The sequence below is a fragment of the Erpetoichthys calabaricus genome, chromosome 3 (assembly GCF_900747795.2).
Source record: "Erpetoichthys calabaricus chromosome 3, fErpCal1.3, whole genome shotgun sequence".
Classification (NCBI taxonomy): Eukaryota; Metazoa; Chordata; class Cladistia; order Polypteriformes; family Polypteridae; genus Erpetoichthys; species Erpetoichthys calabaricus.
The window spans coordinates 256873330-256896966 of record NC_041396.2 but is presented as its reverse complement, the minus strand read 5'-3'; the positions used below and the strand labels follow the sequence as shown (position 1 = coordinate 256896966).

Here is a 23637-nt window from a genome sequence, read left to right as displayed (position 1 = left end):
CCTCAAAATCAGCACATGTAGAAGGGACAGATCCTAAGTCTCAAGTTTCAAGCTATCAGAAAATGCAGCACAACAAACAGAGTACAAGGTCTGTGAGGAATGGAGTAAAGATTTCAGAGACAAATCTACCAGTTAGAAACACTAAGTAAGACAAGAACAAGAACATAAAGTGCATTCTGCACATTTAAACACAAAGAGTCTAAACCTCTAAAATGTGTTCTTTGTGGTGATGCAGGAAGGTCTCATTTATGTCATCCACATTAGAGGTTTATTAATGTAAAAATTATGAATTTTTGTTCAAAGAAAGCCAAATTCGATAGGAAATCCAGCCTGCATGGTTTTGAGAGGGTAGCAGAGCCCAAACTAGCCAATCAAAGGACACATACAGCATGTTGATCAGCCGTGGATATTGGCCAAGGAGTGGGTATTAAGTATTTACACTCCTGCCTTTTATTCTGGAATTGTTAAAACTAGCTACACAAATCCAATACTAGCAACTTACCTTCAGATTTTGGGTTTCCCAGGACTTTCAAGACTTCTGCATTAGTGGGGTTCTGCCCCAGAGCTCTCATGACATCCCCACATTGGCTGTAGCTGATCTTTCCATCACCAGTCCTATCAAAGAGGAGAAAAGCCTCCTTGAACTCTAAACAGGAAAAGAAAAATATTGGAATAAAAAGCTTAACAGGTGTCAAATTTCAAATGGCCTCCTCCTTTCCATCACACTTTATCAAATAGCTAGATACAAGAGGTCTATTTAATCCAAAATCTACAACACTGCACCAAATGTTTCCCCCTTCCACATTCTCCTTAAAGAACAAGATGAGGCAAACTATAAGGAGCAGAAATGCAACTCAAATACAGTTATAGCAAAACTGAAATGTAAAATATCTGAAAGACCACCAATAAGAGCTTTTAGAAACTAAAATAATCTGGTCATTTTATAAACCAGACTTACTGCTTTAAGCACTTTTGAACAAGAACCTAAGCGTGACAGACCAGAAAAGTCAATGCAATGGTTTCACATTTCTCCAAATAAGGAAAGTGTTAATCAATGCCACATTTATTTGGCATCAATACCATGTTTACACAAAGACTGCCTATGTAATTAGAGACAACCACCACTCTTTTGCCATTCAGTTTCTATTCTTCTGAATTTTTCCACATTAATTTTGTATTGCAATTAATAAAAAACACTGAGACGTCAGCTTGCGATAACAGGGCATTCATCATGTATTCTATGTTCTAGTTCTGATTGTGCACCAAGGATCAGGTTATGTACTGACCTGCAAAACCAAAACAAACTGTACGAAATTAAAAAGCTACATAAAAGGATTAGTCTTCAGTGACATGACCTATTCAGCAGTACAATTAACAACAAAACCAGTCAACAGTGAGATTAGCGGTGTAGGGATTCAGGAGTTTAAAAACTCCATCCACAAACATATGTGGAACCTTCGCTTGGTTGTCTGGTGTTCCCCATTCATGTATACTGTAATTGAATGCAGTTGATTTGGATGCCATCATTCAAATTCAGAAGTAAAGGCTCAAAAGCCAAGCCAATTGCTAATATCCAGACTCTCATGAAACTTTACAATACTTGATTACATCAGCAGCCCATCTGTACTTCCACATCCCGAAGACAGCTCTTCAAGCCCTCAAGGTGTCTGCAATAGGCCTATTGATTGAAGCAAGGCATCTCCACTGCAGACTCATCTGTCAAGTTTCTCCTACACTTTTGGTTTTAACACGCCTATATTCAGAAGAACTATACAATCTCTTTTCAGCTCTTGGAATCGCTTACACTTTTAGGATTTTAAAAACATGGCTTGCTTCTGTAGCACTTTCTCTTACATGGTAACAGTGCACCCTTGTTCATTTTTCCTAAAATTGCAGTATAAAGGATGCAATTTCTGTCCCTACATCTGATTCACTATGTGAGCCTGAGCAAGTTGCTCCAGCTGTAGAAATACCTAAACAAATGTACTTCACATTAGTGACTTTACAAGCTGAGGTGACATAGCAGTTAATGCTTTTGCCCAACAACTCTAGAGAGTGATGGGTTTGAATACCAGTCCAGTCACTGGTTTGTGTGTAATATGTACTGTATGTCCACACCATTTTACCACCAGTTTTCTGAAGTTACTTTTGGTTGCAGATGTGCTTAGGGTATAAACAAGGTGAGCCAAAAACAAGTACCACATTTCAAAAGTTTATTCTACAAAAACACAAGATAAAATAAAATTTAATTACGACACAAGAAAGGGTATACAAAATAGATTTTTTTCATTGTGTGTTTCATATTAAAAAAAAGTCAAGGCAGTGGTCATTATTAGAAATAAACTCTTCCGAGACTATTTCTGAACGCTCAGATGACTTGTTCAGCCATTTCAAGAGGAACAGCGATTTTGTGGCGAATAGCATCCTTAAGGGCTTCAAGGTTTTGAGGTCGACTTGAGATAGCCCCACAAGAAGAAATTGCACGGAGCGAGATCAGGCGAACATGAAGGCCACCCAACATCGCCACGCAGGGAGATCAGCTTCCATGGAAATATCTCCCACAAAATTTGCATGGATCTCCACACCATATGAGCTGTTACTCCATCCTGTTGAAACCAGGCATTCACCACATCCATTTCTTCCATTTGGGATCGCAAAAAGATCGTTGCCTCAGAACATTACATTGAAATGCTGGAGATGACAATTGCTCCCCCCTCCTCAAAAAAGGGCCTACAATGCCAGATTCTGCAATGGCACACCAAACTGCAACGCACTTACTGTGCACAGGTCTCTGATGAAGTTCACGAGCATAGGTTTCAACCCAATAGCGAACGTTTTGCTTATTTAAGCAACCATTCAAATGGAAATGTGCCTTGTCACTGCACGGCGATGTCATCTCGATGAACAGTTTGCAGAATGGACTCTACAGCACTCCCAGTCTCTCCGAGTTAGTTCTCGCACTATCATTATTTTGTATGAAGGAAATTAAGGTCCTCATGCAAAATCCAAAAGAACTGCTGAAAATGTATAAGGCAGAAGCACGGTGAACGTCTAGGAAACTGCAAAATTGATGCCATTACAGCGTCAATGTTTTCAGGAGTTCGTACAGTCCAAGGATGGTCTAGAGATTTTCTGTTCAATTGTGTACCCGTCCATCTAAATTTAGCCACTCACTGAAGAATTGTTCTCCAATTTGGGACATCACCCTTAGGAGGAATGCTGAAGTGCGTTCGGAAGGCGCGCTGCATGGTAATGATGGATTTGTTGTTTTTGAAGAACGCTTCGACAGCGAAAGCACGGTGCGCGGCGAACCAAGCCATGCTGCTGACTGAAAACTACAAGGGATCGCCTATCAAAGGACTCCCACCCCAACCCACTCAGCTGCCTCTACCTCACGTAATGACCTTGAGAAATGTGGTACTTAGTGTTGGCTCACCCTGTATTTATACACACAAATCACCTGCCACTTTACTAGGTACAGCTGTTCAGCTGCTTGTTAACACAAACATCCACTTGAATTGCAGCAACTCAGTACATTTAAGTATATAGACATTGTCAAGAAAACCACTGAAGTTCAAACCAAGCGTTTGGGGAAGAAAGGTGGTTTAAGTGACTTTGAACATGTCATGGTTGCTGGTACCAGACGGGCTGGTCCGAGTATTTCTCAAAATGCTCATCTACTAGGATTTTCACGCACAACCATCTCTGGCGTTTATAAAGAATGGTCCAAAAAAAAGGAAAAATCCAGTGAGTAGTAGTTCTTTGGGTGAAAATGCCTTGTTGAGGTCAGAGGAGAATGGCCAGACTGGTTCAAGCGGATAGAAAGGTAACAGTAACACAAATAACCACTCTGTACAACCAAGGTATGCAGAAAAGCAGATGTGCACAACACGTCTAACACTTGAAGCAGAGAGGCTGCAGCACCAGAAGACCACAGGCAACCGAGGGTACAATTCGCAAAAGCTCACCAAAATTGGACAACAGAAAATTGGAAAAATGTTGCCTGGTCTAAGGAGTCTCAATTTCTGCTGCAACATTCAGATGGATGGGTCAGAATTTAGTGTCAACAAAATGAAAGCATGGATCCATTCTGTCTTGCATCAACAGTTCAGGCAGGTGGTGGGGATATTTTGTTGGCTTACTTTGGGCCCCTTAGTACCAACTGAGCAAGGATATGCAGCCGACAAATCTGCAGAAACTACGTGATGCAACCACATCGGTACAAACCAAAATCCATGAGGAATGTTTCCAGCACCTTGTTGAAACTATGCCATGAAGAATTGCGGCAGTTCTGAAGGCAAAGATGGGTCGGACCTGGTACTAGGATGGTGCATCTAATAAAATGGCCAGTGAGTGTATATACAGAGATTTGGATGAAGGTATCAACTATAAAAATGTGAATGTGCTATTAGACTGAGGACTACGTTTAAAGAAACACTTATTAAAAAGGTATTAAATGACCACTTTTAAAAAAGGATCAGTGTTGCTGTAAAACCTTATTCGACAGAGCAGAAAGAAAATTCAAGATGTTAACAAATTAAAGAAATGGTGCAGGTTGGGTTAGTCTGTGCCACACAAAATCAGCACAGATGCTAGCAAACACATTAGGATTTCAAACAGCACACAGTGTCTAGTGTGGTGACATAATATACCATATATTTTTGTGGTACCCCCCAAATTCAGAAGACACTGTCTCCTCAAATAATTTAAGCCGATGATGAACCACTAAAACAATGGTCATATTATTTTCATACACGTACTGTATGCACCTTGCCAGCTACTCCCATAGTTCCCTAACAAAACAAATAGGTTAAGCTAAATCAGGACTTTGATATTTTTTTTTGTCTTTATGTAGCTTTTTCACAGCATTATTTAAATCTTATACATTTTGATAAAAGTTTCACCATGCCTTGAAAAGTTGATCCTACACCTAGAAATCCAGCACCATCTGTAATTCTAGAATGGTATGATAATATACCAAATTTCCTCCCGGGGACAAATAAATTTCTATCTAAGAACAGGTCATTAAAAATTCTGAAAAGGATAGAGTTAATCCAGCAGAATTCTTTCAGGCAAGAATGTAATCATGTAGTCAAAGACAAGGGTATCTAGGCAAAAAGAAGACTTGTTAACTCTACAAAGGCAAGCATTTGAAGCAGATATCCTGACAGCAGAGTGCCATTCCGCCCGCCCCCTAATAATAACATTTTGGGCCACATCGGAATACAATGCCGATTTGAAATTTGTCACAGCTAAGCATTACTTTGTATCTCAAAATAAAACAAAATGCTATCCACCAGTCATTTTACAAAGTAACACATACCAAACAAAATAATAGTTTTTGCTATATGGCAAATGAATACATATACAAATTCAAAATATCCGATTCATTCTTTAATATCGCTATATTTTTGCAAACCAATCATTTTCCACTTACACTGTAGTAAAATGTGTTCTTAATTAGCTATTATATGCATATGATCAATATTGACTGTAAATGAATAAACACCCACAAGTTATCAAAGTAAGTAACAGTCATGCCATAACTGATAGCACTAGGTTCAATCTAACCTGTCCCAAAATTAATAGACATGCAAGCTCATTAATATCCTCCAGTTTAATGTTCAAACACAGATGCAAGCCTTTTGTGTTATAATGTTGCATGACCTTTCCTTTTAAACTGCAAACCTCTATACTACCTTAGTCATGCAAGCCTGGAAAACATTTTGCAATCCTAGAACCATCTTAGACCTTTTATAATCTGTTAATAATTTCTATGGAAGATGTGTTTTTACACACAGTATATGAAAATAGCTATTAAGAACCAAAACAACAAGAAATCAATTATAGATACACTTTCAAATAAAGTGATTTTAATTAAATAAAATAGCCTCTACATATGATAACACTACTACTAATCTCTTTCCAATACTAACATTAACAACACTAACATTGCTCAAGAACTAACAATGTGCATTTAAGGTTGCTCACTGTAAGGTACATTACTTTTAATTTAAGACTTTAATGTACTGACTTTAGTCTTTCTAGTAGGCCATCTTACACAAATCAGTTTAGATACACCATTACCTACCAAGGGCAGAGATTACAAAATGAATTTTCAAAAATAAAGAAATATCCAAAAAGGTAAGCAATTGTTCAATTAACTGAGGACAATATCGAGAAATGCTTTACAGATGCTGAAATTGTTTAAATTGTTCCATGTTAAGTGAATTGATTTTTTTCTTATTTTGGGCAAACTAGGAGATTTTTTTTCCATTGTGTTAAAGTGATTTAGGATTCCTCTAGTGGCTCAGGATAACAAATTGTGTTAGCAGCAGTGTAGTGTAACTCATAAAAGGTTTTCACAAAGCATTAGTTACAATTAAGCCAAACTTCCCACCAGGCATTATTACAAATATTAATCTGTAATTCTTTTAACAGATCTATGGTCCCAATACTGCATGATAAATTAAAAAAAAAAAAAAAAGTAGAATCCAAGCAAAGAACATTCCCAAAACATAGGCACCAGCTTCACGGAGGTTACTGCACCACACACAGGTAGATTTTAGATAGATACTTTATTAATCCCAAAGGATTTTCAACCTGGATATAGAAATTTTTGATGCACAGATTGGAGTGGAGATAGACTGTGATACACAAAGATAAAAAAAAACTTGTCGCCAGTCATAGCATATTAGAATTTACATTCATTATCAAGGTCTAATTGAAAGGCCACATTCCAAGTTATGTCTCAGATTTTCTAGAAGTGAGTTTTGAAAGCAGTGATATAGTTTGTATATACTACTGATATCTTTATCAGAGCTACAATTTGTACAGTAGATATTGAGGGAAAGTTAAGAAAGTTGGACAGGTTCCTTATAGCAAACTCTTTAACTTGCATGTAGAAAAAACAAATTTTGAAAGACTGTATTTGAGAGATAGCCATCCATAGGAAATTAACATATTAGCAATGAATAAAGCTCCAAAGTTTCCAATACTATCAGTATTCCCTATGTTTAATAATCAAGTAATTGGGTGGAAATAGGATTAGTTTGTAAGAGTGCAACTCACAGTAGCAACTTAGCTTAATATTTCAACAATATTTAATTCTTGTGGCTGTTTATATTGTTTTTAAGGACAGTAACTGGCTGTTACTGTGCATTTCAGACATCTCCTCCTGTTCTTGATGTGCTACAGTGGAACATGGTATCACTGCCACTTTGATCAGGCTGCACAATCCCAATTCTGGAACTAGACCATGGAGTGAATATACTGCCTCCAATGATGGGTCTATTGTTCAGAATTTCTGCAGCTTGTATCAGTGTAATCAACAATTGCCTGCACTGTGGCGTACCATTAATAGGGTCAGTGTGACTTGAATCAGACAACAAAGTTTTTGTTTATCTTCCCACTATCATCTGAAGTACCAAATTAGCATTTTAAAAGATTACATAGAAATATCATGCAAAGAGAAATATACATAATACTCTTTGTGTGCATCCAATTTTGTGATTTACATGAACCTAACTTTATAATATAAAATATCTGTTAGTGGCAAAAATATACATCTCCAAAAAAAAAAAATATATATATATCTGGGCAAGTGGCAAAGGGGATGCTAGAAAAATCAACTGAGAACTTTTCAAATGCAGAACATAAGCACAGACTGCTGTGTACAAAGAGTAAGAAAGAATTTACTCAAGTAGTCAAAACTGTACTGCGCTTTAAACAAATGTGGACATCATGCATGTGGTGGCATCTCCTAACCAGCAAGTGAAGTTTATGTGCAATTTCTCAAGCATCACGAAATGTGTTCTGTGCAATCAAAAGTAATCAAGTCTACAGAAAACTACATTTTTGTTTTTCACTTAAAAAACTTATTCTGTGTTGTTTCAAAGGGTATTACAGTTGTGCTCCTCTGTTACTATTTACTGTATTCTTAAAATGATCAAAATGTATAAGTGATTTGCTGCACTGTTCTCCATCACTTATTTAAGCTGTTAGTCAAGCTAAAAAACTTTACATGCCGCACACAATTTTAAGGATACAGTGCACATCATTAGCCGAGATGTTACTGCAGCACTGTTATTACCAAACTGTGCTCATTCAGTCTTGTTATATTGTGGCAAATGCACTTAAATTGTTACCAATTTAAAACAGAGATGGAAGATCAATACTGATAATAAAAATGCCATTTCCGAAATAGATTTAAAGTATTCTTTCTAAAAACCTACATACAACTTTACAACATAAATGTTATAATTTTAGATGTTTTATCAACTACACTTTAATCACATTATTTATAACAGATCTGTGTTGTGTCTGACTCCATCTTGTTTTTCACAAACATTCAAGGACTGTTCAAATTAAGCAATTTTAAGAAGCAGTGCATATGGGAGATGGAAATAAGGCAAAACAAAACACATGAAATGCTATTGAAGAAAGTAAAAACGTCATCTGCAACTGCAGTGCTGTAATATGTTGAACTATTTTAATTGCTAAATATTGTAAGAGTGGTCACCCACCTACACTGTATAAACCAATCAAATCTAAGTCAAACTGAAGTGACATTTTATAAATGTTTAAAAAACAGTAATACCAACAAAAAAGCACAACATTACACAAATAAAGGTCACCCCTAAAACATGAATGACTACAACCATTAGTAAAACTGAAAGGAGCAAGTTGAGGTGGCTCAGGCATCAGATTAGGATGCCCTCTAGCCTCATCCCTGCAGAGGCACGTCCAGAAGGGAAAAGAACTGGAGGAAGACCCAGGACATGCTGGACTGATTCTATGTCAAAGCCTGACGGAGAGCACCTTTCTACTTCTCCCTGGTAGATAGAGGTGGAGGGGGTGGAGAGTAAAAGGGACTTCTGAGCTGTTGCCAGATAAGTGGTAGAAAATGGATAAATCAGTAAATTTAGTAAATCAAGGCAGAAGACAATGAAAAAATAATGCACTATAGTGAAAAACGGAATTTCCATTCATTTGAGGTGAACTCAAGATGTTTAACTGTAACTTGATGTTCACAAAAAATCATACAAAGTCCCATTACTGTTGTTTAAAATGACATGCAGTTTTAATAACAGATTCCAGAATACAGATAAAATGTCTCCATACTTGGCAAGAATCAGTATGTGCGTTGTATTTAAAATAAAGCAGCCGTTTAGTTTCAAACATTATTCATAAAAGGTAACACCAACCCCCCAGCATCTTATCAAATTAAGAACAGACAGCACCCATTCTCAGCCGTATCTAAAATGGGTTTTATTATAAGAAGAAACTCTAATCAGGACCACAAACACGTGCAAATCCAAACTCCTCCACAGGGCAAATTATTACACCTTTAGGCCGGGACCAAGCTGCACCGATCTTTGAAGTATTCGCTGGGGCACGCATTGCGACGCTGTCTGTTTTAAACACCAGGCTCTATCCTAAACGTATTGGTGTGTGTTTTTTTACTTCCTACTGCTCAAGTTCGCTTTTCCGATCGGCGGCCCTCAACTGGCTTCGCCAAATCTGCTTACCGATTAGCACTTCAAAATTAGTACGGAAGACCATTAAGGAAGAAGAACAAAGTTACAACAGAATGTAAACAGCATAAAAAGGAGGGACGTTTCCTATCCCACCTCCCTAGGAATGTGTCTGCATAAACTTCCTTATAAGGAAGCGTGTGGTACAGAAACACCATTTTAAGAGAGGAAACTGAAAACATCAGGATCAGAAGAATACTGACCTCCGGGGGGAAACGAAAGCCGAATTCCTTCATTATCACACTTGCCCAACACCCAGGATTTACTGGACGAAAGGGAATTTATTGCAACCCCTCCCTTAAACAGGGCAAGCCTGCGTCACTAACCCTCTCGACGAGGAATTCATACGGCGGTTAACTCGAAATCAAGACCCAGGCTTCAGGCCGAAATGGGGTGGGGCTCAACTTTGAAGCGCGGCTCACATCCTGCCGCGCCCGTCAGTGAATAAACGCATTACAATTTCATCAAATTATTCACTTTTGGTTCAGTTCGTTCTGTCCAATCCACGTTTAAGTCATCTATAGCCCGCAGGTGGGTGGGGCGGTCCGGCCGGCCGGCCGCTCAGCATCTGCCGTCAAAGGTGTTCCGTCTTCACTATTGCACTGAATACGTCCGCAACAAAACCCAACGTACGTACCACCACCAAACAGGATAATAAGATTAGATACACGCAAAAAACACCCATGTTAGAGATGAGACACACGCAAGTAAGTCTTCGGGTGCCGGAGTGCAGCTCTCCACCAGACTCGCCAGGTATGCAAATACTGACTTACCGGAAATCTGGTCTTCTTTAAACTCAATCTACACACACAGAAATAGTCGTAAAAAGAGAAAAGAGAAAGGAAGGAAAAGGTTCAGAGCGTGGTTAAAAGCAAGACCATGAGAGGCATACACGCGTTTAGGGGAGTGCTGCACAAGCAATGAACCCCCATCCTAAACAGAAAGAAAGGCGGCGGTAGACAGACATACACCTTTGTGCGCTCATCAGTACAGACGCATAACAAGATGGAAAACATCAACTTACCGCTGATTTGGTCCTCAGAGAAGTCAGACTGTTTAAAAAGACACAAAAAAATCACTGATTATATTAACATCATAATTTTGCCTCATGCATTTTCAGGTTCCCAAATGCCTTGTCACTTCCCGCCCCCAGCATTCCCAGTTTCACACACCATGATGTACTCTGCCTCCGTGCCGTTCCAGGAATGTGCCACTGGGCTAGGAAGCGAAGTCCTTTCTACTTGCGCAGGGCAGCCGCAACAGGACATTTTCGTAGGCCAATCAATACGCAGGATAACTACTACGGACCAATCGTGGCTAGGGAGGGCGGGGAGTCATGGTAGCTGCCTGCTTGCAGGCTTGTCTGTATATATGCTGTACAATATCAGAAATGGCTTTAAGCTGTTAGGGAAGTACAAGTCTGGGCGTTGTAAGTGGGCCATTTATATTTAAGTTATTTTTTTGATATTATTACTGCAAGTGACTAGGTGGCATCTATTTGTTGTTTTTATTCACTGAAGTATCTAAAGTAGTAAATATCAGAAAGTAGGAGGGAATAAATAAAATGAGTGCATATTCAGAAATTGCATTTAGGACATGGCAAAGACTTTTTGATGTTCGAAAGTAACAACTGAAATGTACGAACGTGATTGCGCAGTTCAAACCAAAAAGACATTCACAACCCTTTACTACTAAGCCGATGTGTTCAGTTCGACTTAATTGGCAGCTGCTACCCCTGGGGGTAATTTTAATGCGGTTACTTCCGCGAAGCAGGCAAACTGCAGGCGTCTTTCATTACCCGTTTATGATCTGAGGTCACTGCCGATTTGTGATATAATACGTTACTTTATACCAATACATATAAAGAAATTCGACTTTTCATTCACAGCACCAATGTCTTTCTCAGACAGGTTAGTAATTCATCGGTACTGGATATTTCATTTGTACAGTTGCAGTTTTCGAGGCTCAAGAAGTCAAAACGTTGCAAAAGTTTGTTAAGCCGTTAGCGATGTTAATTGATCTGCGCATGCGTGAGATTTTTAACACTTAAAATTTAGATGGCAGTCCTGCCAGAGTTCTTGAGAAGACGCAGTTGACTGTTATTGTCGCAAAGAAAGCTTTTGCAGTTAATGCACCCGTAATTCTTCAGTCTCAAATTGCCTACAGTGCTGATTTTACTTCATATGCAGGCTTACTGCTTACCATCTTTTACATACAAGCGGCACTTTGTTAGCTTTGTCTTGGGTCACTTGCTTATTAACATACGTTTCCAATTGTTTATTTTTATTACGTTTTCAATTAACAGCTAAGACCCTCAATAATCTTAACTTGAATTCCTTGAAAACAGTACAAATGATTGTGGACTGTAGGTGACACTCTCTCCTCCTGCTACCCTAGTTATAAATGGTGGTGTTGTCAACAGGGTGGAATCATTTGAATTTCTCAGCACCACTGTCACTCAACTGGCATGAATTACTCTTATCCAAAAAAAAAAAAAAAAAACTTCTCTGTGCGTGTTTTTTTTTTCTCTGTCAATTTAAAAAGTGTAATCTTTCCCACTCAGCACTGGTACAGTTTTACAGAGCTGTCATCGAAACCATCCTCACTTTCTCCATAAACGTCTGGTATTGCAGTGCATTTGTTCACTCGAGACCTAAACTGTAGCATGCTGTTCAGAATGGGCCTGAAACTGGACTCCGTTGAGGTCCTGTGTACTTCACGGCTCCGGTAACCTGACAGATATAATCAAAGACGACACTCATCTGGGCAGCCATCTCCTTCAGTTATTATCAAGAAAACGTCACCAGTCACTAAAGGCAAGAACTGCTAGACATAGAAACATTTTTCCTACTGCAGTCACTCTGGTTAAACACAGTCACTGAATTATCTCTGTCTTTTCCTGATTTGTAAAGTCAGCTATCTAATCTAAATTGTTTTGTGTTTATTTTATAATGATTTTCTTCATATACTGCTATTTGGGAGTGCAGTTCTACATTACTGTATTGTTTTATATGTTTGTGTTTTGTGGAATATATTTTCCATTACTACTATACATAATGTTGTGATGGCATCATGTATTGTATATTGTGTTCTTTAATTGTGTTTACCTTGTTAGGTGTATAGATAGAACACCAAGAGAAATTTCTAGCAACTATAATGCCTGGCAATAAATAAAGTTCAAGTTCAATTAGAAGAATAACAAGGTGGGCAAAAGGGAAACAGCTACATGGATTTGCTCATAATAAACATGTAATTGAATGTAATTAAATTGAAAGAAACCGAGAAGAAAAACCAACACAGATTCACAAAACATTTTGTTGATCTTGCCAAAAAATATAATGCACATTTAGCAGAAGTCAATTAATACCAAGGTTCTTGGACATTAACAACACAAATTCTAATGTAGACACGCAGCCAAAGCAGCCCCCCCAGGGACTGAGTATGAGACCCTTTAGTGTAGCCCTGTGTTTGCAGTTTGAAGTATTATTCCTGTTTTTTTTTTCAGGGATTTAAACTGGATGATCCAGTGTCTTGACAAGCTGCCAACCAAAATTTAAAAGCCCTGCATGTATGCATTTTCCTAAAAAAACAATGCAACTTAAGTATCTTCAAGTTCAGTTTTCAATTGCATTCAGTTGAAGCAGATAATAACTTACAACTAAATGACATCCTGGCTACCGGATTTCTGACAAATGAATTTATAAACTAATGCATACTAATAGTATGTAACAAACATCTGCTACTCCGGATCAAACAACAAAAGAAAGATGTTTTTAAGTGATGTATTTGAGACTAATTTGTCAGTTAGAGGTCAGTTTATGCCTTCATTCAACAATCCTTTCTTAATTAGGCCTGCCATTTTTTTCTTGTTGGGTTGGCACAACAGCATTCCCTTCTCAAGTCTTAGATTCAGGCTTAAAATCTCCCTCTAGAGACCGTCTGCATGGAATCTGAACATATCCCACGTGTGTATGGGTTTAAGTCCCACATCCCTAAGCTGTGCATAGCCACTGGTGATTTTAAGGCCACCACTTGTGAGCCAGAGTGTGTGTCATGCCATGGACAGACATCAATCTATTCTACTTCGTCATACATCCTTTGCTGTCAGAATAGATCCTATGCATTGTAACTTCAAATTAAGCAGGTTGGATCTGGATGAAGCGATTATTCCATGTATACTTTATCCATCCACATTTAGAGCCTGCTTTTTTTCTATTACAGGTTATAAGAAGTCAGGACCTAGCCTAACCCCTTCAGACACAAGAGAAAACTAAGAATGGGATGCAACTCCAATTCAGGCAAAATCAGGCTTGTTAAACCCTCTACCATATGCACTTCTTTGAGGTGTGAGATGATATTAGAATACCACTTAGATATGAAGAGAAGAGGGCATGCAAACTCCACAAATAATAATAATTTAGGAGAACAGGCCATTCTAACCAACATTATTTGTTGCATTGTATTAATCTAATACTAGCTGTGCTATCCATCCAAGACAGGTTGAAATCTTAAGTAATCAACGTAGGCCTCAGCATTAAAGTTTGCAATGCACCATACAATACCTATGTCTCTGTTATATGCTATTTGGTATGGCTATCATAAAAGTAGTGTTAATGTTTGTGATGTGCCGTTTTTTGGAATGACAGAAATATAGCAACTGGACTGACACACAGACACTTCACATTTCATTAAGGAGGATTTTCAAAATATTGCTGCGATTGGAAGGTCCCAAAGGTCTTCATATGACACTGTTTATGTTACCTTTTTCTACATTTACTGTTTGCAGTTCTTTGCGTAAAGAAATGTTTTCTTCTATATGTACACAACTTACCCTTAGCCATTGCCTGTGCCCCAGGGATCTTGTTGGAGAATGGGGTTAAAAATCACAGCTGGCAACCATCTACCTGAGCTTTTAGTGACAAATTTATAGTAACTTCAATCTTCAGTTGCTTCAAATGCAAAGGTTCAAGTTGTCACCTCATAACTTAAAGCCTCACAGATCTGAAAGAAGTCTAGTAGTTCTTTCCTGGAATTCTTCAGCATGGGTATGCCCTTCTTGTTAAATAGGTCAGTGCTGCCCAGGACCGGTGCCTAGTAAAAGTATTCACCCCATAGAAAGTTTTGACACTTTATGGTTACACAACATTGAATCCCAGTGGCTTTAATTTGGCTTTTTTGACACTGATCAGCAGAAAAGACTCTTTACTGTCAAAGCAAAAACAGATCTCTGCAAAATGGTCCAAGTTAATTACAGATATAAAACACAAAATAATTGATCACATAAGTATTTACTTCTTCAAGTCAGTATTTAGCAGATGCAGCCATGACACCCTTGAGTCTGTGTGCTCAGGTATCTATCAGCTTTGCACATCTGGACACTGCAGTGTTTCCCAATTCTTCTGTGCAAAGCTGCTCATGAGTGAGCAGCATTCTTAAGTCCAGTCCCAAGTTCTCAATTGGATCGACCACTTCAGTCTACAAATATTGTTGTATTTAAGTCATTCCTTTGTAGCTTTGGCTTTATGCTTAGCTTGAAACAAATCTTCTCCAAATGTATGGGCTTCCTGCAGACAGCATCAGGCTTTCCTCCAAGATTGTAGTGTTATTTGCTGCATTCATTTTCTCTTCTACCCTCACAAGCTATCCAAGTTTTGCTGCAGAAAATGATGTTGCCACCATGCTTCACCATGGCATGTTCACCATGTTTTTAATAAGATGCAGTGTTTGACTCATTCCAAATACGGCATTTAGCCTGATGGCCAAAAAACATAATTATGACCACATAAGATCATAGGACATTCCTCATGCTGGCTTCAGAGTCTTCCAGGTGCCCTCTGGTAAACGCTAGCTGAGATGCCATGTGTCTTTTACCATTAGTTTTCCTTTGTCACTCTCCCATAAAGCTGCAACTGGTGACAGCAATTGTCTCTCCAATCTCCGCCAGTACAGCTTGTAACTCCTTCACAGTTCTCATAAGTCTCTTGGCGGACTACCTCACTAGTCATTTTCTTGCATGACCACTCTGTTTTTGTGGATGCAGATTTACAACTATGCCACACTATCCAATTTCTTCATGATTTATTTAACTGAACTCCAAGGGATATGTTTAGTCACTTAGATCTTTTCTTGTCTCCATCCCTGCCTTTTACTTTTCAATCACCTTCTCATGCAGTTGTCCTTGGAGTGTTGTTTTATCTTCATTGTGTAAGTTAGGCCACCATACTAATTCATCGTAAATTAGATCCTTCACATGAGAGGCGAATTAGACGGAACTAAATCTGGGACTTTTAAAAACAGAATTAGTTAGGATTTAGGTGTAATATTAAATTAGGGTAAGTACTTATGAGATATTTTTTTTGTGTTTTATATTTGTTGTGATGTGAAATTTTGCATACAAGTTGATAAATATTTTGTATGTCTTTATTTGTAATTTAGGCAAAGCAATGTAATATTAGTGTTACATTAGTGAGAAGCATTCATGTTTACCCCCTCTCCCCCCTTTTAGGAATGGGTCGCTTTGAATTTTACGATAGGGTTGGGAGGTACTGCCTCAAACCAGTTTGATAATTGTTTCTCTGCTAAAGTCTCTCAACCCCCATAGGAAAGCCAGGCTGCCTAACTGCCAAGCTTTACCTTAACATATGGTTTTGGGGGGCAGGTGTGAAGGTGTTCTCTCCCCCCATTGTTCTGAAGTATGGCTGTTTGGAACGGGCTTATATCAGAAGCCTTTAGGTACCATGACGTCCCTAGGGGTTGGACAGAAAATCTATAAATTTGCTTACTCCTTCACTCTCTCTCTCTTACCAAACTGATGAAAGACCATCTCACACCATGAACTGAAAAAGACAACACAATGAAGAGCACAGCTCGGCAGCCATATTGAGACAGGCAATGCGGCCTGTTCTGAAGAAAGCTGACCACCAATAATGCCTTAGCTAGAGACATTTTAAGTAACTAACAAGTCTGTGTGCCACCTGAAACTACACATCAACATTTATCAGGTTATTGATTTATGAAATATTTATGAATATTATCAATAATACATTGTTTAAATTGTAACTTAACTCCTGCTTGTTTTTTACAACACCTAATTGCCTGAGGTTATAGATGTAGAAGGGAAGGTGGGGAGAAGTTATATGGTACAGTACCTTATAAACAGTGGTAAGTCTGTGAGATCTGAGGCATTCTGACAAAGGCTACATATTAATAATACAATAGGGGAAAGTAGGGTAAAATATTACTCTACCAAGACAAAACAATATTGTTATTTAATTTAGACTGCTTTGCAGAGATCTGTTTTCACTTGGACGTTAAAGAATCTTTTTCTGTTGATTAATGACAAAAAAGCCATATTAAATCCATTGTGATTCAGTGTTGTCTAAAATGGATAAACTGAGATAAGATTTTAAGTTTGGAGACAGTTGAGGAGTGTATGAAGAGGTAGATTTAAAAATGTTTTACATATAATACAAGAGGGGCGGCACGGTGGCGCAGTGGGTAGCGCTGCTGCCTCGCAGTTGGGAGTCCTGGGGACCCGGGTTCGCTTCCCAGGTCCTCCCTGCGTGGAGTTTGCATGTTCTCCCCGTGTCTGCGTGGGTTTCCTCCGGGCGCTCCGGTTTCCTCCCACAGTCCAAAGACATGCAGGTCAGGTGGATTGGCGATTCTAAATTGGCCCTAGTGTGTGCTTGTGTGTGTCCTGCGGTGGGTTGGCACCCTGCCCAGGATTGGTTCCTGCCTTGTGCCCTGTGTTGGCTGGGATTGGCTCCAGCAGACCCCCGTGACCCTGTGTTTGGATTCAGTGGGTTGGAAAATGGATGGATGGATATAATACAAGACAGGTACATCCCTAAATTAGGTTGGGAGCAAGCGCTGGTTAGGAAATTTTACAAAAGGAAAAAAATCTCTGTGGTGGGTAAATAAAGAGATAAAAAAAAATCTGTACAGGACACAACAGCTGTGTAAGGCGTACAAGACTAATGACTTCAATGCTATTTGTAAGGCATATGAGAACATGAGGACAATAATTAAAAAGACATCAGGGAAACTTAAAGGCAGATAGTGAGGAAATGTTGTAGAAAAAAATCACCCAAAGACATTTCAGTATTGTAGTAGTGGAAGAACAGTCAAGGAGGAGGTGGAGTGTATCAGGAACAGTAAACTGGAATCAAAAAATAAAGTGACTTAGTGAATGATTTAAACTTTTTAAATTCAGATATACCATACATTTATTGTATTTTTGCAGTCTTTGATGTAAAGTATTAACAATATTAATCAGATGTTGTTAGCCATATTCTCCCTTAATTGTACTCTTGAGCCGTGGCAGTTAGTACAGTGAGCACACATTTCAATGTACGCCCAAAATAATTGAGATGGGTGTGATCACAGCCCTGACACTCCTTTCAAGTGTGTTAACTCTTTGTTTATTAAATGAGTTGCACAAATATTACCCAACATGTTTGTGCAAAAATATACTGGCCATGTTTAGCAAAGTTAGGGATGCTGTAAGCTGTAGTCAATATGGAGAATCCATCACTGGGATCAGCGTTACTCCTCTTGGTCTATGGAGGTCCACGGTGTCCGGACGATTTAACAGCACGTTGTACTCCTCTTTCTTCTTGTTGGTCCCGTTAGTTATCTTTATTTCACGTAGTTTGGAATTGTTTTGATCATTTCATCTAGGAATTCAAGTCTCTCAGATGTATGGCTCTGTATTTGAATTTAGATTTTGTATTTGTGACTTGTTTTGTTAACATAATTTCTGTATTTCTTTCACACTTTGAATTTTGCTTGGATTTGACTTTCTTAATTTAGTTTTCTTTTTGTCAGTTTCTTCTTGATTTCTGATTGTGTCTTGCTTATGTCTGTTATTTAATCTGTAAGCTTTCTTTCTTTTTTGAATCTTCATTTCTTTTGTAATCCTTTTTGTTCTGAGACTTACAGCATTGTGAGAGATGAACAAACCAGAAAATGATAAATGAATGAGAGAGAAAACGAACTGAGACAGACAGAGCTCATAAATGAATTGACAAAATGTTATTGAGCAGCAAGTCAAAAGCGGGGAAGACAAAAAAAGAAGTCTCGAAAACAAAACTAAAGTGAAAAAACGAAAATGAACCTCTCTACTTGTTTTTAAAGCAAAGTTACCGAGAATATGCAAGGACGCATTTTATGTGCAGATAGTAACTGTGTGTTTACACCCCGACATTGAGAACTACAATGAATTTAGAAATTACTCGGACCCCTTCAGTTTCTGCACACTTCATTGTGCTGCAGATTTAATTTAAAATGAATAAATGTGCCTTTTTGCCTATCAATCTACATTCAATAACCCATAATGACAGTGAAAACATTTTTGCAAGTTTTTTAAAAATTAAAAACTGAAATCTCACATTCCTATCAGTATCCAGAAGCTGGGAGTGGAGGATGTCACCATCTACATGCTACACCAATGCCTCTCCCACTTGGACAGAGGCAGCGGTGCTGTAAGAATTATGTTTCTGGACTTCTCTAGCACCTTCAACACCATCCAACCTCTGCTCCTTAGTGACAAGCTGACAGAGATGGGAGTAGATTCATACCTGGTGGCATGGATCGTGGACTGTCTTACAAACAGACCTCAGTATGTACGTCTCGGGAATTGCAGATCTGACATTGTGGTCAGCAACACAGGAGCGCCACAGGGGACTGTACTTTCTCCGGTCCTGTTCAGCCTATATACATCGGACTTCCAATACAACTTGGAGTCCTGCCACGTGCAAAAGTTCGCTGACGACACTGCTATCATGGGCTGCATCAGGAGTAGGCAGGAGGAGGAGTATAGGAACCTAATCAAGGATTTTGTTAAATGGTGCGACTCAAACCACCTACAACTGAACACCAGCAAAACCAAGGAGCTGGTGGTGGATTTTAGGAGGCCGAGGCCCCTCATGGACCCCGTGATCATCAGAGGTGACTGTGTGCAGATGGTGCAGACCTATAAATACCTGGGAGTGCAGCTGGAAGATAAATTGCACTGGACTGCCAATACTGATGCTCTGTGCAAGAGAGGACAGAGCCGACTATACTTCCTTAGAAGACTGGCGTCCTTCAACATTTGCAATAAGATGCTGCAGATATTCTATCAGACGGTTGTGGCGAGCGCCCTCTTCTATGCGGTGGTGTGCTGGGGAGGCAGCATAAAGAAGAGAGACGCCTCACACCTGGACAAACTGGTGAGGAAGGCAGGCTCTATTGTAGGCACGGAGCTGGACAGTTTGACATCTGTGGCAGAGCGACGGGCGCTGAGCAGGCTCCTGTCAATCATGGAGAATCCACTGCATCCACTGAACAGTATCATCTCCAGACAGAGGAGCAGCTTCAGCGACAGACTGCTGTCACTGTCCTGCTCCACTGACAGACTGAGGAGATTGTTCCTCCCCCACACTATGCGACTCTTCAATTCCACCCGGGGGGGGTAAACGTTAACATTATTCAAAGTTATTGTCTGTCTGTATACCTGCATTGTTATCACTCTTTAATTTAATATTGTTCTTTATCAGTATGCTGCTGCTGGAGTATGTGAATTTCCCCTTGGGATTAATAAAGTATCTATCTTACTTCAGTGCCTTGTAGAAGCCTCTTTGGCAGCAAGTCCAGCTTCAAGTGTTCTTCGGTAAGTCAGGGCCACTGAAGCACAGTCAGTGACTTGACCTAAAGCCACTCAAGCATTGTCTGGGCTGTATGCTTTGGGTCATTGTCACCCGAGTCTGAGGTCACACGCACTCTGGAGCAGGTTTTCTTCAAGGACCCCTCTGTATTTGGCTGCACTCATCCTTCCCTCAATTCTGACCAGTCTCCTTGCCACTGCTGTTGAGAATCACCCCTATAACATGATCCTGCTGCCACCATCACACTTCATAGTAGGGCTGGTATTAGGCTGGTAAGGAGCAGTGCCTGGGCTTCACCAGACATACCGTGGTGCCTAAACTTAATTAAAGTGGCGCCTAACTAAACTGCCATGTACCTTTTACTCAAGAGTCTAAGCACTCTACCATAAATGCCTCATGGATGGAGTGCTGCTGAGGTGGTTGTCTTTCTGGGAGTTTCTGAGAGTAACCAAGGTCCCAAACTTCTTCCATTTCACAATTATCGAGGCCACTGTGCTCCTGGGAACAGAAATGGTTTTCCACCCTTGTCCTGATCTGTGCCTCACCACAGTTTGATCATGGAGGCCTACAGAGAGTTCCTTGGACTTAATAGCTTGGTTTATGTTCTGACGTTCAGTGTGAATCGTGGGTGTGCGCCTGTCTAAATGACCTCCAGTCAATTCAATTGGCCATGGTGGACTCCAATCAAGTTCTCGACGCATCTCAAGGAGAATTAAAGCAAACGGGATGCACCTGGGCACAATCTGAGTGCCACAGCAAAGGGTCTGAATCCTCGTATGAATGAGAGATTTCCATTTTTGATTTTTAATACATTTGCAAACCTTTCTTAAAACATTTATCACTTTGTCATTATGGGTTATTGAGTGTAGATTGATGGACAAAAATGGCAAACTCATCCATTTCGAATTAAATCAACAACACAATAAAAAGTGTGCAGAAAGTGAAGCTGGCCTCATACTTTGTGAATCCACTATAAGCTATTGATGTGTCTTCCATGCAGCAAACACGACCAACAAACACGACCAAATGACGACTAGACAGGAACATAAAGTTAATAAAAATAGCACAGAAAACTCAAATGAATAATAAAATTAAATTCTCCATTGAAAAAATACAAAAGAGGTTAAATAAAATCCGTACACAAATGTCCACATAACCCAAAAATAAATCAAAACCTAGCCACCACCATAACATCTTCCCTTTCAACATGTTTTTGTTTTATTTTTGTGGAACATCACCACATACAGTAATACTGTATATCATTAAAAAATGTCCAGATGTGGCCTGCACTGGGGTCATTTCTTTATCTGGGGTGCCATTGGCATAAAACTTTGCATCTTTTTATTGCTGGAAGCAGTATAGCCATAGAAGAGTAAAGTGGCGTCAGTTCCTTACAGTGGGCTGAAACACTAAACCGCGGCGCCCTGCTCACGTACAAAACGCAATTTGTCTTGCTGTCAGATATTTATTTATTTATTTATTTTTGACATGGCAGTTTCTCCTGACGTTAGGAGAAGCGTTTTGAGGTTGTAAGTGTAGACCCTGCCAGTTTCTTTCTACTTGGCTCTCCTTTTCTACACAAGAGCCCACCCTCCACATTTGGATTAAGGCTGTAGCAACACTTGTGAGAGTCCGTAATCAACAGTAAAATGTCTGAAGTGCTCTGTATAGGTGGCGGTGGGCTGTCGAGGCGCCTAACAGAATGCTTTGCCTTATAAGTGTATGTTGGAGCCCTCAGGGCTTTCCTGAAGCACAGCTGCAGTATGTCGCTTCAAGCAGCGAGAGCCTTCCTGTCTGAAACACAAAGTGACAGGAACATTGAGCAGAGCCCGAGACGCTCTCCGAAAATGTTCCTGACTTGAAGAGAATACAGCAATGGCATTCAGAGCTCCTCAGACCAAAGATGGCAGTGAAGGTGTCTTCTGTTATGATTTGGAACAACAGGCCAGCCAGTTGGGGTGAGGAGGGATGCTGAACAGCGAGCTAAGAGAATATAACACCATTTGTTAAATGGTACTTAGCTTAGATTGCTTACTTCTATCAACACAGCCATGAAAAACATTTTGAGTCATGGAGTGTGACGTGTAGCTTGCCACTCCTGCTGGCAAATGCACACTTGGTGAATCAGGAAAATGACAATGACAGGAGAAGGTGAACAGTGTTAGTGTTTTAAAAATAAAAAAGTTCCACAATTTATGACATTCTGTTTCTCTCTTAACATACTAGCTGCACAATCTGCAATACAAACAACATAATACAACTCAAACAATAATGGTCAATCTTTTCAATTTTGGTTTTACTCAAAGTCTTTTGTTATACCAAACTTTGTTGGCCTTATGGATGTCAGTTATAGATTTGGTTGGCTTTGGAGTATATTGTATTAATAAAGGCCACCATGGCAGGACAGGGCTTGTTAGCAATACCTTGAATCAATTTGTGTTCCGTCTATGTGGAGTCTCCAAGTTCTTCTACGGTGCTTTGGTTGGATCAGAACATTACAAAAAATTTGACCAGAACAGGCCATTCAGACCAACAAAACTTGCCAATCCCATCATAAGAGCAAGAAATCTAATGCATGAGAGGAGACCATTCCATCCATCAGGCGTTTTTGTTTAGCTAATAGACTCTAGACTCATCATCTAGACTCTTCTCAAAGATTGTCAAGGTTTTACCTTCAACTCCATGTCTCTGTGGTTTGTTCCAGATTCCCACAACTCTGAGTAAAAAGCTGCTTCCTGGCTTCAGTCCTAAATGTATGTCCCCTTAATTTCCACTGATGTCTTCAAGTACTTGAATTACAGTTAAGCTGAAAGAAGTCAGTTGGATCAACTTTATCAACCCTGTTGAGAATTCTGAAGACCTGGATTAGGTCCCACATAGGCTTCAGGCTAAACATTTAATTCTCCGAGTGTGTCGGACTATGACATGTTCTCAAGTCCTGGGATGTATGTGGTTGCTCTCCTCTGCAAAGTTTTAAGTGTTGATGTGTCTTTTTTTGTAGCATTGTAGCCAGGGGGGCTCACTTTGCATTAATTCAAGTGTAAAAGTATTCATACTCCTAAAAACAGGAAACGTCACATGCCAAAAATAAAAAATCTGATTTATAAATCCTGGCCTGCACACATTTGTATGCAATTTACCTTTTATGAATCACAATCATCTTGTAAATGTGTGCACATGAACGCACCTCAGATTCCATCTGGTTGTCAACCAGAAACAACCATATTTGGGCTATGCTAATGAACCTCATACATATGCAATTAGAATGCTGCAGGCCTTCATTGGCTGATAGGGTCACCTGATGCACAGAGGCACTGTCAGCGTGGTGTAGTGGTTAAGGCTTTGGACTTCAAACCCTGAAGTTGTGGGTTCAGATCTCGCTACTGACACTGTGTGACCCTAAGCAAGTCACTTGACCTGCCTGTGGTCTAATTGGAAAAAAGAAATGTGACAAA

At 39.5% G+C, this 23637-nt stretch overlaps 1 protein-coding gene across 4 annotated transcripts in view; it reads right to left on the bottom strand.

Annotated features, from left to right (window-relative positions):
• LOC114648833 (myosin light polypeptide 6-like) overlaps positions 1-23637 on the bottom strand; it is a 51273-nt gene that overhangs the window by 8026 nt on the left and 19610 nt on the right. For 2 of the 4 annotated variants that reach the window (XM_028798105.2, XM_028798104.2), the window contains exons 1-3: positions 10709-10819; positions 10561-10588; positions 503-646 (exon numbers count right to left, since the gene is read on the bottom strand). In XM_028798105.2, the coding sequence (XP_028653938.2) occupies positions 503-646; positions 10561-10588; positions 10709-10804 (268 nt within the window). In that variant the 5' untranslated portion in view covers positions 10805-10819. Of the gene's footprint in view, positions 1-502; positions 647-10309; positions 10338-10560; positions 10589-10708; positions 10820-23637 lie in introns of those variants that run through there. The other 2 variants (XM_051924113.1, XM_051924112.1) reach the window with 1 other exon arrangement.